This window comes from Sminthopsis crassicaudata, chromosome 5 (assembly GCF_048593235.1).
Source record: "Sminthopsis crassicaudata isolate SCR6 chromosome 5, ASM4859323v1, whole genome shotgun sequence".
Classification (NCBI taxonomy): domain Eukaryota; kingdom Metazoa; phylum Chordata; class Mammalia; order Dasyuromorphia; family Dasyuridae; genus Sminthopsis; species Sminthopsis crassicaudata.
Window position 1 is genome coordinate 39,929,630 of NC_133621.1, and position 13,343 is coordinate 39,942,972.

A 13,343-nucleotide genomic window follows, 5' to 3' on the forward strand; every position below is an offset into this window, starting at 1 on the left:
TTGGGTTTTTTTGCTGAGGCAATTGGAATTGAGTGACTTGCCCAAAGTCACACAGCAAAGGAAGTGCTTAGTGTTTGAGGTCACATTTGAACTCAGGTCCTCATGACTTCAGGACTGTGGCTCTATCCAGCCTATCTATCCACCTAGCTGCCCGCTTTTTATTTTTTGTAACATTTCTGAAATAAGAAAACAAAAAACCAGAAATATGGCATTTTAAAAATTTTACATCTGTCAAGAAGAGGGTTTAGCTACTTTATTTGTGAAAGGATATGCTGTCTTGTCTGGTCTCTTCCTATTCCTCTCCACCTTTGACCCTTGGTTTTTCCTCATGACATGTAAATCTCCCTCTCTTAGCTCATTAGATCAAATGTACAGATTTTTGCAAATTCAGTGTTAAAATCTGTAACTTAGTTTATTATTAACTAAACAAACCAATTCAGTTTAACTTTAAAGATATTTGAGGAAGCACACATTTGTAATTCTGTCTGATTAGGTCTATGTGACCTTTATGGCCTTAAATGCCATAAAGATTGCTATATATATATATATATATATATATATATATATATATATATATATATATATATATATAAAAGGTTGTAATCCAAGTTATTTGAAAGCAGTTACCTCTTACATGAACTTAATGGGAAATATTTTCCCCATGATACCAGACTGAAGAAAACAACAGCATTAATTACCAAGTATTAACTGTCCAACTTAACAATATGTATGATGTTTCTTTCAAGAAAGAATTCAAAAACTGATTCAGAATGCTCATTTCTCTCAAGGAATCTTTATTATGAATTCATTTCAAAACACTATAAAGTTATTCATATATTATTTATGTCCAACTCTGTAATTACATTCGGTTTTCTTAGCAGACAATGGAGTGCTTCATCATATTCTTCTCCAGCTCATTGAAGGCAAACAGGGTTATGTGACTTGCCCGGCTTGTGTCTGGAGGCTGGATTTGAACTCGGGTTTTCCTTCTGCAGGGCCAGGACTCTATCCCCTGCACCACCTGGCCTGCCCTTCAGTTCCATGACTAATAACCATTTTTCCTACACTGATCTTTACAAGAGCATTTTGCACAAAACAAGGCATGCTTTCAAGGCTTATTCCTTACAAAAGGGATATAAATAAACGAGCAGCTCCGGCTCTCAAGGATGGAAAGGTTGGTTGGTCCTTGGGGGCCAGCAGCAAAGCAGAATGGAATGCCTTTGATGTAATCCCTGAGGAGAGAGTCCCATCCCTTCCTGATGGTGGACCAGTAACAGTGTGGGCTCTGGGTTCGGGAGCTGGGGCTGCAGCACCTGCACAGCCATCTTTGGGGGAGGGCTGGAGGCCTGGTCCTTCTGGAGGCCCTGGCTGCCAGGGTCACCTCCATCAGTGTGCTGGGCAAGTGCCGCTTCCTTTTCCTCCCTCAGGGCACCTTGCCAAGCTGATGGTCTATCCTGGGGGCGCTACTTGGTGGGCAGTTGGTGCAGATCACTGGCCCTTTATCTGGGGGAGTTACTATCTTTGATTATCTTCAAATGGTACCAAAGATCACGTTTTGTTGTTTTACCTTTTATAAATAAATGGTCAAAAAATTATAAGGAAAACAAAAAGTGTGAGATAGTGGAACATTTCAGGATGTTAGAAAGAAACTAAAATTTTTATTGCCCAATAATATGCAATGATTCTGGCCCATTTTGCAAAAGTTCAACTTGTCCTGTAACTACAAATAAAATTCCAATCTCTTCATTTTACAAACAAGGAAACTCAGACCAGAGAAATTACTTATTTAAAGGATACAAAAAATTAAAAGAGGATCAGGATTTGAATCCAGACCTTCATGTTACAAATCAACTCAATTTACCCTACGCCATATTGCCCTTCTTTTTAGCTGCTAACTACTAATTCTTGAAAAAAGTCGTTTATTTCATTTCAGTACAAACTCTGAGCATTATTTTTATAGAGGACATGCTTTTTAAAATGAGTAATAGCATCAAGCTCAAAAATAGCCATTTTCCTGTGCAATTAGATTCATACTTATTTCATACCTATATCTAATCTGGATATTACACTTCTATGCATGTCACAGAAAAAAAACTTAATGAAAAGTTTTCTCGAAAGCCTTGATGAAGAATTGAATGTCTTGATTATTACTTCTATATAATAAACAGCCAAATGCTTCAAGTTACTAAAGAGAAAAGTGCCAACGATATCACAGAAGCTTCGTCTCAAATTCACTAAGCTGGCATGGAGGATAAAAGCCAGAAACAGTCAGTATTCTTAAGAGGTTCTGTAGGAAGATAATCACTTTCTGAAATTGTGAATTCCACCATTTCTAACTGTCCTGGAGCCAACCTGTTTACATGAAAAGTTACTAAAGTGGTCATACCCTTGACTTAAAAATTCCACTATTTAGAGAGATAGAGATCCCAAGAGGTCAAAGACAGAAAGAAAGGTTGCAAAATATTCAAGGCAGCACAGAGTATGTAAGGAATATAAGAGAATAAGAGGAATTCAGAGGAATACGAGATCTAATCACAGTGAAGGAAAGGAGAAGCAGGAGAGTAAAATACATAATGACTGCAAAAACAATTCTTTTTGTTTGTTTTTTGCTGAGGCAGTTGGGGTCAAGTGACTTGCCTAGAGCCACAGCCAGGAGCATCAAGTGTCTAAAATAACATTTGAACTCGGGTCGCCCTGACTTCAGGGCTGGTGCTCTATCCACTGCGCCCCCTAGCTGCTGCCCCTGTAAAAACAATTCTAAAGGCACCTGTTAAATATGGTGACCAATCTTGGTGCCAAAGGCTAGATGCTGAAACATGGCCTTCCTTTACCTACGGAGTGAGGGCTGTCCAACGGCCCCTGTACAGTCAGATGAAGTCACAGCTCTTTTCTTATCAGTTCTATTTTGTTACAAGGGGATGTCCCTCCGAGAGGGAGGCTCAGGATAAGGGGGTGCTGGCACTGGCCCTCAGGGCCAAAGCTTTTTTTTTTTCTCATCCATGATAGGGGCAGGGCAAAACGAGTGATGTCACTGATGGGAGCTGGTCAAGGCGAGGCCTCGTGGATGAGAAAGGCTTCAAGGGTAGGACGGATCTGGATGGGAGAGGGAAAGGCAGTGGCGGTGGTCCCGAAGGGCCATGTCGCCCTGGGGGTTCGCGGGCCTGCCTCCCAGACCTCCAGGGGCTCTCTAACCGAGCAGCAGAGAAGAGGCGGGTCTGCATTGGGAAAGGTCGGCCCACAAGAACAGAGAGTCCGGCACACAGGGTCTGGGCCCAGGAATGGACAGCCTCGGACGGAAGAAATTAGACTCAAGTTTTAAAAGCTCCGGTTACACAGAATAAGGCAGACTCACAATTTTGAGTTTTAAGCCAAAGGCTATGAGCACTTTAGTAGTGGTAAAATCGCTCTTTCAAAGGTCCTCAGTCATCCCAACAGCCACGACCCAGCCGACATCCCATCCCCATCACAGTAAGCATTTAATGATGGGCTCAGGATGGCAAGGGGCCTCCCGCATTGTCTCATTTGACGTGGAGAGAGACCTCAAGTTCACCGATCATTTTAACAAAAGTTCTTTAAAAAACACTTCCATAGGAAATACTTCTGATCATCCTTTTGATTGGTCTAGTACATTTCACTTTTTAACAATACAATTATAGAATGGATTTATAAGTAAAAAAAACATTCCATGAACAGACTATTTCTTAAAGTGCTAACCAGCTTAAATCAGTGACTGTCAATTCGGATTTTTAGCAGGGGTCCAGCCTTAGCATAATCTCTCGAATGTACAAACATTTATTTGGCAAACCACCCTGTTTGCGTTCTAATTCCACCGGCTATTTCTGCTTCAGAGGCCGGCTTTCCCTAGAATGCCTCATTCAACGTGAGGAGATTGTGCTGTACTTCCAGAAGCCCCGAAGGGCGAACAAACTTGATGAAAGAAAGGCTTGTAATAAAGTCATGGAGCTAAGGGGGCGGGAGAAGACAAAGGAGAAAAAATGTAATTTCGAAAGATGTTCAAACCATAGACAAAACAGAATGACACTGTGAATATGGGGCTTATTTTTTTTTAAACGTAAAAGTATTTATGATCTACTCTGACAAAAATAATAATAATAAGTCACAAAGGCCAAAGCAACAGCTTCTCTCACTTCAGGGCCAAATGCCCTGGAACCCTTTCTCTGATGCCAAACGCTCCACTCGGGTGAGGCCGCTTAAAAACGGCTGCATTTCAGCCCCCCCATCCTCTTTAAATGATACCCCTCAACGAATTAACTGCACTCTGAAGGCTGAGTTTCGTGAGGGGAACAGCTTCCGAGCTTAGCTACTTCTGAGAGGAGGCATTAGATCCCGTCCCTCCGGGATCCCTCAGAGGAATGAGCGTCATCCCGACACCCACACTTCCTCCCGCAGCGTCCCCGCCAGGGACTAAGGGCTCACCTTCCAGGGAAGGAAACAGGTGAGAAGCCAAGGTCGAAGGGGAAAGGCGGCAGCCGCGATAAAAGCCACATTTTGTAGAAGGTGCAATGAAGTCACCCCTTTTCCTCAGGCCCAAGTGGACTCGTTTACCTGGCTGAGACACCCTGCCCGGCCGGTGCCCCGACCGCCAGCCGACCTCGGCTCTGGTAAGTGACCGTAGGGCCACTGACAATTCCATGCCGGTTTCCCATGAACGTGTCTGTCTTTGTGGATGTCTGTGTCAGGCACCCAAGCACCCCTCCCCCCTCAGAGGCGCCTTATTAAGGGCACTTCAAACGTTCGGATGAGGACCTCAAAGTTCATAAAGCTCAAGTCTTCTATAAGATCTATGAATCCAGATGGCCCGGGATATTCCCTAGTCCTAAGATGGCCATAAATGTATCTTGCCCAGTAAACACAATTTAAAAAAATTAAGATAAAAGCTCCCACAGAAAGTAAAAAACTGGACACGGACCAAGAACCAAAGGACTAGTAATAAAACACAGGAGTCTGCCTAGGTCATTGACAAGCCACGGGGAGGGGGGGAGGGGTCCCTACCAGCTCGGCCCCCTACCCCGTCGGTAAATCCCCCTCTAGGGCTGGAGGGCCCCAAAGCACTGGGGGGGGGGGGGCGCTGCCCGCGGGTGGGGAGTCAGGAGAGGCCGCCTGCGGCCCCTGCCCAAACTCTCCCTGCCAGGAGATGCCAAGGCGCCCGGCAGTCTGCTTGGTGTTTAAATACACTGCACATGGGGCAAGCTGGAAAACAGATGAAAAAGATAAAGGAGGAAAAGCAAAGGAGAAGAAAAGCCATGAAAAGGAAGAAAAGAAAGGGAAGGAGAGGTGAAGAGAAACAGAGGGATGGGAAGGAGAGAAAAGACAGAAGACGCAGAAGGAAAAGGGAGAAAAGTAAGGAGCGAGAAGAGGAGGAAGCCGGGCCGCTCCACGCCAGCCCAGCCCCGCACAAGGGCAGGCACCGCACGGCCGTTGTCTGAGCCGGGCCCCGCACAGCACTCCCTCCCTCGGGCCCCGAGGCCTACTCCCCCGCGGCGGCGGCGTCCCCGGCTACGTGCCAGTCCACGAGCCCTCGAAGGGGCCCGGCCCCCGGGCACCGGCCGTCAAGGAAAGCCCTCGGAGGGCTCGGGCCGGCCGGCCGGCACAGCCGGAAGAGCGGCCCCGAGCAGTCCAGCTCCGGTCCCCGTATTCCCCGGCCCGGTCCCGCGCGACTGCGAAGCGAAGGAGGAAAGGGCGGCGAGAACGGGCCCAGACCGGCCGCCGTCCCCGGCCCGGCCAATGAGGGAGGGCGGCCCGACCCTATCAACCGCCGAGGCGGCACCCTCCTCCCGAGCGCCAGGGGCTACTCACAGCTGCAGAGACTCGTAGGCCACCGCCGCCATCCTGCACCGCCACCGCCGCTCCGCCGCCGCTATGCTCTCGGGGTCCCGCCGGTCACCCTCGGAGGTGGCCGCCGCAGCTCCCAGCCCGGCTCCCTGAACCTCTCCTCAGCCCCACCCCCGACCCGCCCATCCCAGCCTCGGACGGGCCGCGGAGCAGGACAAACTTGGCCAGAGTCTCAGAACGCGAAGAGATTCTCCGGCAAAAGGGAGGAGCGAACCGCGCCAAAAAGCGTAAGTGACGCAAGCGGCGTGCCTTAACGATTGGTTGCGTGCCCTCTTGCCAAGCCAAGGGAACACACGACTGGCGGAGGACGAGATGCATCAGCAGGAAGCCTTGCGTCTGGTTGGAGCTCGATGCGGCTGCGTGCAACTTGATAAGGAGCCGCTGCGAGGCGTCGTGCATGTACAGGGCCAGTGGCGCAATGGATAACGCGTCTGACTACGGATCAGAAGATTCTAGGTTCGACTCCTAGCTGGCTCGGTACAAGAAATTTTTTTTTTTTTTCACTGGCCCCTTTTAGGAGAGTCAACTAGCCATCTGGGAGCCCAGAAAGAGGGGAAACGGACGACTGGGATCGGAAGATCGATGACTAGTCGTGAGCTCGCGTGACTTTGGAAATGTGCCCAAGGCTCGACGCCTTCGGCCTCCCGCCGTGCTATCATTCCGTGGGGCGGAACTGCGCCTGTCCCCGGGAGCTTCCATTCTCTTTGAGCGCCGGGTCCACCCTCCCGTCTACTTTACCCAGAGCCTCCGAAGGGCGGGGAGTCGCGTTAGGCGGGGGGGACGGAGAAAGAGGCCAAAGCTGCCCCTGCCCTCAAGGAGCTTACGCTCCAGGGAAGACCACGTGCTAGCTACCTACGGGATTAGTAATTAACCGAGGGGAGGCACCGGAAGTCCCGAGTCTTTGGCTGCTTCAAGACTTAAAGATAATAAAAGTATATGCAAATGGAAGGAAACGAAATTAAAACATAACTAAAAAGATAATAGAAGCCAAATACAAATAAATGGCAAAAGTAAAATACAAAATGACAATAACAAAAGTAAAATGTAAATAATTCTATTTATTAATTCTATTATTAACATTTACATCCATATTATTTTAATTCTATTTATTTATAGCAAATGAAAGTAAAATATGAATAAAATTCAAAATAATAAAATTAAATATAAAATAAAATAATTTTAAGAAACTCATTTGGGAAGGGGTGAGTCTGGGTTCCTGATAGTCAGAAGTATTAAGCACGTGCTGTGTGCCGGGGAATATTCCAAGCTTTGTCCAAGACCCAGATGGCCTGTTTTTTCTATCCATCTATCCGTCATCTGTGTATCCTTTATCCTTTTAGCTGTCATTTCTATTTATCCATCTTTTTTCTTTCTATCCACCGTCTATTTTTCTATCTATCCATCTTTTTTCTTCCCATCCATTATCTTTCTTTTTTTCTTTCTATCCTCATGCATCTTTCCACTCTTTTTTTCCCTTTTCTCCCTCTCTATTCTACCTCCCTACCAGTTTGTCTCTTACCCACCCGCTTCTCTGCCCGCTCTCTCCGCCTCCTGACACCAACCCTAAGTGTACCTCGTTGTGGCTCCGCTTCAGGGGGCACGGGCAGACGCTGTGCGGGTGACTCGAGCCTCCACCCCTGACTGACCCCCAGACGCTGCCCGCTCCCCTGGAGGCTTCTCCCCGGGCGCCGCCTCGGCGCGGTGCTCTGGTCTCTTCTGGTTGCCTCCGCTGGGACTTTCTGCAGCTTACCGAAGCCCTCCCGCACGGATCCGGCGCCGGGGCAGGCATGACGGCTGTTCCCGCTCTAACTGCGGGCCGCTAACTCCCGGGGAACTGCGGTCCCCTGTGACCCCTAGATCATTTCCCTCACCGCACCCCAACTCCTGCTGTCCCCCGTCTGGGACTTGGGATCGGCCCTCCGGTGGGGACGAAGTGGCGCCGGATGGAGCCATTCTCTGTTCCGAGGTCAGCTGACCTCCTTTGCCCCAACTCCACGCCGGTCACGTAACCTCCCTTAAAAAATAACCATTTCAGAGAGCACCTACTAGGGATATCCTAGTACTGGCCTAATTCAGGAGTGGCGAGGGGTAGGACGGAAGGAGAAAGTTTGGGATTCAAATTTTAAAATAAATATTAAAAACACTTTTTTTAAAGTATCCCTCCTGCATTTGCCCATGCCCCGCGGCACAGTCCGCGACGGGTCCCCCAGACTGGCCTCTGACCTCCAAGTCCCACCGTCCCAGCGCTCCCTGTCCCGCCCTGCATCCCCGGCATTTGCCCCTTGGCTCCGGCCGTCACCGGCCCTGGCCCCGAAGACAAGTAGCGGGGACTGCTGCTAACATTAAACCCAGAGCCCCGCCTGGCGCCGGAGATGGAGAGTCTGGGGTCTCCCGGCTCGGGCCTCCAGAAAGTCCGGGTGCCGCGGGCGCTTCCCCGGGATGGGCCGGAAGCCGGGGCTTAGGGCGCAGAGACGGTTTTTGGTAGTCCTACTACAGTAAATTTTTTAATCTCTCCCTCCCTTCCAAAATCACCCCTTCCCCCCCTCCTCGAGGAGGAGAGCAATTCAATCCCCCTCTATGTGTGACGTCATGCAAAATCCATTTCCACGTTAGCCGAGTGGAAGAGAAAAGGAAGAAAGGCCCGCAGGACCTTGGAACAACAGCCCCTGATCTGCTTGGCTTCACCCGGGTTTACTCCTTACAAGGCGTTTTGCTTTTTTCTTTCACCATTTCCTGAGGGGAGGTCGTGGAGGGGTAGGGGAAGGGATTGGGGCTGCGGGTTACCAGAGGTCATGGAGCCTTTTTCAGAGAGGTGAGATCAGAAGGCGGCCGGAAAAAAGCTCCGGGGAACTTAGACCACAAAAGAAGGCACCTGAGAGGAGGGAGCCGCAGCTTTAGCTCCAGTTTCTCTTCCTACCTACGGCTGCGGTGGAAACGCCTGTTTTATGATGTTTGCTGAATTCTAAATAAAAATGAGGTTCTAAAGCAGATAAAAGCCAACGTGACTTGGTTTCATTAAAAACAGGCGAAAGGAGTCAGGAAGGGAAGAGCCCTCGGTGCTCGGGGCCCAGTGTTTTGTTCTACTGGGGGTAACGTTTCGGAGGGGGTTCAGAGCATCCAGAAGGGGGTGGGGGTTCTGGTTTGTGCCTTAGGCAGAAAGTGGGGGCGGCTATGGGGGGGGGAGTGGGACTCACTGCTAGAGCCAGAGGGCAGAATCGGGACAATGGGGGGAGGGCGCAGAGCGGCCACACCGGGTTTGGAATATGGGGGTTGTCCAGTAAGGTCCGTTCCTTCCCGGCTCATTTTGTTCATATAGGAGGAACCGAGGCAGACAGGGTCCCGTGACTTGAGCTCCCAGTCTGAGACCTGGGGGATGGGCCCTCGGACTGAACATCTGCAGGCAAAGACATTCAGAGGCCGTTCTTGGTCCTGCCGGGCGGCCCAGCGGAGCCCTCGTGATGAGGAGTAAATGATGAGGAGTAAACTGAGGTCTAAACCGAGATGGGTCAGCTCCTTTCTCTCTCCTTCCTTCCCCAAAGGAACCAAGGGCGGGGTCGGCAGCCAAGGAATTTGCTACTTAATGCTGGATGGAAACATAGTCCTTATTGTTAGAATGGAAACACCGGAGAGCCGGTGGGCAAAATGGCTGCAAGGTACAAGGCCATTTGCAAAGAGCAGATCCCCGAGTTCTCTCTTTTATACCAGAGCACAATCATTCAGATGCAGTGATGTAAGGCGGCTCCGGAGAGTGATGTAATAAGATAAGGACTCTCTTGTTATCTTTTGGGGACCGAAGAAGTCTCTTCCCAAAAAGGAATTTCCTGATGCCATTTGGTCTGTTTAAGCAGATTAGAATGCGGGCTGTAAAACCCGGCCAGCTCAGATAGCCCAGACTAGTTTGACCAGATCTCGTATCAAAGGTCCAAGTCCCAAAGGAAGTTGGAGATCAAACAAGGACTATCAAGGGGCTACCGCCCTCAACACTCCGAGGGCCTCCCGGCCCAGAGGGCCTCCCCACCCCGAGGGCCCTCCCCCCTCCGAGGGCCTCCCCCTTCCGAGGGCTTCCCCCCTCCGAGGGCCTCCCCCCTCCGAGGGCTTCCCCCCTCCGAGGGCCCTCCCCCACCCCAGGGCCCTCCCCCCTCCAAGGGCCTCCCCTCTCCCCCCTCCGAGGGCCTCCCCCACCCCGAGGGCCCTCCCCCCTCTGAGGGTCCTCCCCCACCCCGAGGGCCCTCCCCCCTCCGAGGGCCTCCCTGCTCCGAGGGCTTCCCCCACCCCGAGGGCCTCCCCACCCCGAGGGCCCTCCCCGCCCCAGGGCCTCCCCCTCCGAGGGCCCTCCGAGGGCCCTCCCCGCCCGAGTTTCTTGGAGATACAGGTGAAGTGACGGATTCCACATTGTGGGTATGAGTGAGCACGTGACTCGGCTGGGAGAGATTTTAAATTTAAATTTGGTACACACATATACATGTATATAATTAATTTTTAAATTTAAAGTTAGGAGAAGGCATAGCCTGGAATAATATGTATGTGTGTATATATACATGTATATACATACAGACATATACACACATGTGCACACACGCATGTATACATGCGTACACATGAGGCCTATATGTGTATAGAGTGAATATGAATGTGCACATGCATGTAAATGAGTGTCTGTTGCATACATGCATGTTTATATACATGTGTGCATACACGAGTGTGTGTGTACACATATGTATATGCGCATGAGTATATATGTGTTGTAGATGCATGTGTATGCACATATTGTGGGTATGTAGGTGTGTATTATCTCCATCCATCTCCCTCTCTCTCTTTTTATCTGTCTGTCTGAAATCAGGGGGTCCCGGCTGCTGAGGGCTGGGGGGGTCACTTGAGCTCAGGATTTCTCAGGTAAAGCCCGGAAGGCCTCGGTCAGGGTCTGCCCCCCCCCATGGCACACCCCCAGGATTGGGGGAGGAGGGGGCAGGGAGCCGGCCCAGGACAGTTCCAAATGGCGTGGGCAAGACCTGACCCCAGAAAACCCAAGAGCGGAAAAGCCCCTCGTTACAACCAGCCCCGAGCCGTCCCAGCGGCCGTGAAAGCCTCAGTCTAAGCCTGAATGTTTGCGGGAGTCAGTCGGCTGGAGGAAGCGGGAAAGAATGGAGACGACCTTGGGCTTTGGGACAGTCTAGAGAGAGGCCTGAGTCCACTGGACTAGAGAAATCTCCCTGTGGTGGGGTTTTTCCACTGCACCTTGCTAGGGCGCTGAGAATCCTCTGGATGAACCCAAAGGTCCTCAGTTTTCCTTTGGTTTTTAAAGCGGGATTTATTTATTTATTTTATTTTTATGATATTTATTTTTATTTATTTATTTATTTTGTAGCCTTTTATTTTTCCAAATACATGCAAAGATAGTTTTCAACCTTCAAGACAAATTTGTCTCCTTCCCTCCCTGTCCCCTCTCCCAGGCAGCAAGCAATCCAATATGGGTCAAACATGTGCCATTCTTCTAGCCATATTTCCATATTTACGCTGCCAAGAAAAATCAGATCAAAAGGGGAAAAATACGAGCCGAAACGACAAAATGGTGGAAACGCTCCACGTTGGTCCTCCTTCAGGCCCCGCAGTCTGGGTGCAGGCGCCCTCTCCATCACAAGACCACTGGAACTGGCCCGAGTCACCTCTTGTTGGAAAGAGCCGGCTCTCACCGGGATCATCACGTGATCTCCCTGTGGCGCTCTCTCGGTCCTGCGCACTTCCCTCAGCGTCAGTTCATGTATGAAATCAGCCTGCTCATCATTTCTTACAGAACAATAATATTCCACTACCCTCACGTACCTTAATCGTCCCCAGCTGAGGAACCCAAAGTTCACGGTCAGTTTGGACATGGGAAGAATACAGGAAAATAGGAGCCCCGGCGCAGGTTCACGACGCTCCAAACAGGGCCAGCCTTAGGCGCACTGGTCATCAATGATCACGCTCCCTCCCCCTTAATGCTAGGATGTGGCCCGTCCAATGTGTCGCTTGCCATCCAGCACTTAGCACAGCGCCCGGCAGAGGAGTTTAATAAATAACTATATGTAATTATATATAGTGTGTGTGTATAATGTTAGATATTATAAATAATAAAAATATTTATTGATAAATGGAAAGAAGAGAAAACCAATATTTTATGATATTGATGGCCAAGCTTGACCCTGAAGAAGAAATAAGAAAACGACACTTCTTTTCCTTCTCCGCAGAAGCAGGGGGCCACGAGCATGGTACGCTGGAAAAGGGCCATGCCTCAAGGAGGGGATGCTGGGACGTGCAGGTGAACTGCACTGAGGTGGGCAAGGTCACCTGCCTCACTTTCCCCTCCAGAGCCATCCGGTTCCAGTGTAGATACAGATCCTGATCTCTATCTGGTGCACAGACTCGGCTGAATTGCTGGAGAAGGAAGAAATGGCAAATCGTTCCAATATCTTTGCCAAGAAAACCCCAATGGGGTCAAGGGAGAGTTGGACCAGATTGAAACGACTCAGAAACAAAAGTTAAAATTCTGCTTAGTTTGATCACTTTTTTCTCCCCCTCTCACAATTTATCACTACTGAGGACAAGTGAAGAAATGAAAGCAAGGGTAATATAAACACAAACAAAATCCATACAAATTAAAAAAATTATCAAAAAAGGAGCATATCTGTGACTGCATCAAAACACTGCTCATTTGCCACTTCCTACATGAGGCTGTTCCTCAGTTATAAGCGCTTTTTCCTTCTTGAAGTTGTTTTTATTTATTGACATATATATCTATATATATTCTACTTCTGCCTAAAGCCTAGAGCTATTTGATGTATATAGAATTGAAACAAATTGAATTGAATCACAAAAAGGAAAAAAGTAGACAAAAGAAGCACATCCAATTTCAACTCAATTGCATTTATTTATTTGGGTAATTCAAAACTGAGCCAGGTTTTCCATTGCTCTGGCTCTTTTATATCATAAATACTTAACAGCTTTAAAAAAAGAAGTATCCATCCACCCCTAGCTGAGATTAGTTATGTCACCGGATGAACTAACAAGCTTCTTACATTTCTTTTTTTTTTTTTGGAACTGAAATGTCCTAGAAACAAAATGAGTACCATTCAGTATTGTAGGCCCCGGCCAGCTTATTTCACGCTGCTGGGGTTTGAAAAGTGTGAGCTTATGTACATAGAGCAGACCTGCTGCATCAAGAATGATGATTATGTTAAAGGAGGAAACAGCAATTTCAGGATTAAGAAACAAAACAAAACAAAACATTTTTCCATTTCTTCACCAAGCAAGCATCACGGCGATGGGGAATCCTAGCCAAGGGCAGTGGAGTAAAAGGAGCATCTGCCTTTAAATGAGAATTCATGAATTTGTGTTCCTATATCCACATATTAACTGAGAGAGATGCGAGGAAAATCTGAGCCTCAGTTTCCCCATTTGTAAAATGAAGATAATCATTCTTAACCGCCTATTTCCCAGGATTGTTGTAAGCGATC

At 48.7% G+C, this 13,343-nt stretch overlaps 1 protein-coding gene and 1 non-coding gene across 3 annotated transcripts in view; one reads left to right on the forward strand and one right to left on the reverse strand.

The window, feature by feature from the left end:
* SACM1L (SAC1 like phosphatidylinositide phosphatase) overlaps positions 1-6,050 on the reverse strand; it is a 50,534-nt gene extending 44,484 nt beyond the window's left edge. Inside the window, exon 1 of one of the 2 annotated variants that reach the window (XM_074271330.1) lies at positions 5,818-6,050. In XM_074271330.1, the coding sequence (XP_074127431.1) occupies positions 5,818-5,849 (32 nt within the window). In that variant the 5' untranslated portion in view covers positions 5,850-6,050. The remainder of the gene's footprint in view (positions 1-5,817) is intronic. The other variant, XM_074271331.1, reaches the window with a different exon arrangement.
* Positions 6,051-6,257: 207 nt separating this feature from the next.
* Positions 6,258-6,330, forward strand: TRNAR-ACG (transfer RNA arginine (anticodon ACG)). Its single transcript has one exon. It is a non-coding gene; the product is annotated as a tRNA-Arg (tRNA).
* The last annotated feature ends 7,013 nt before the right edge of the window (positions 6,331-13,343 follow it).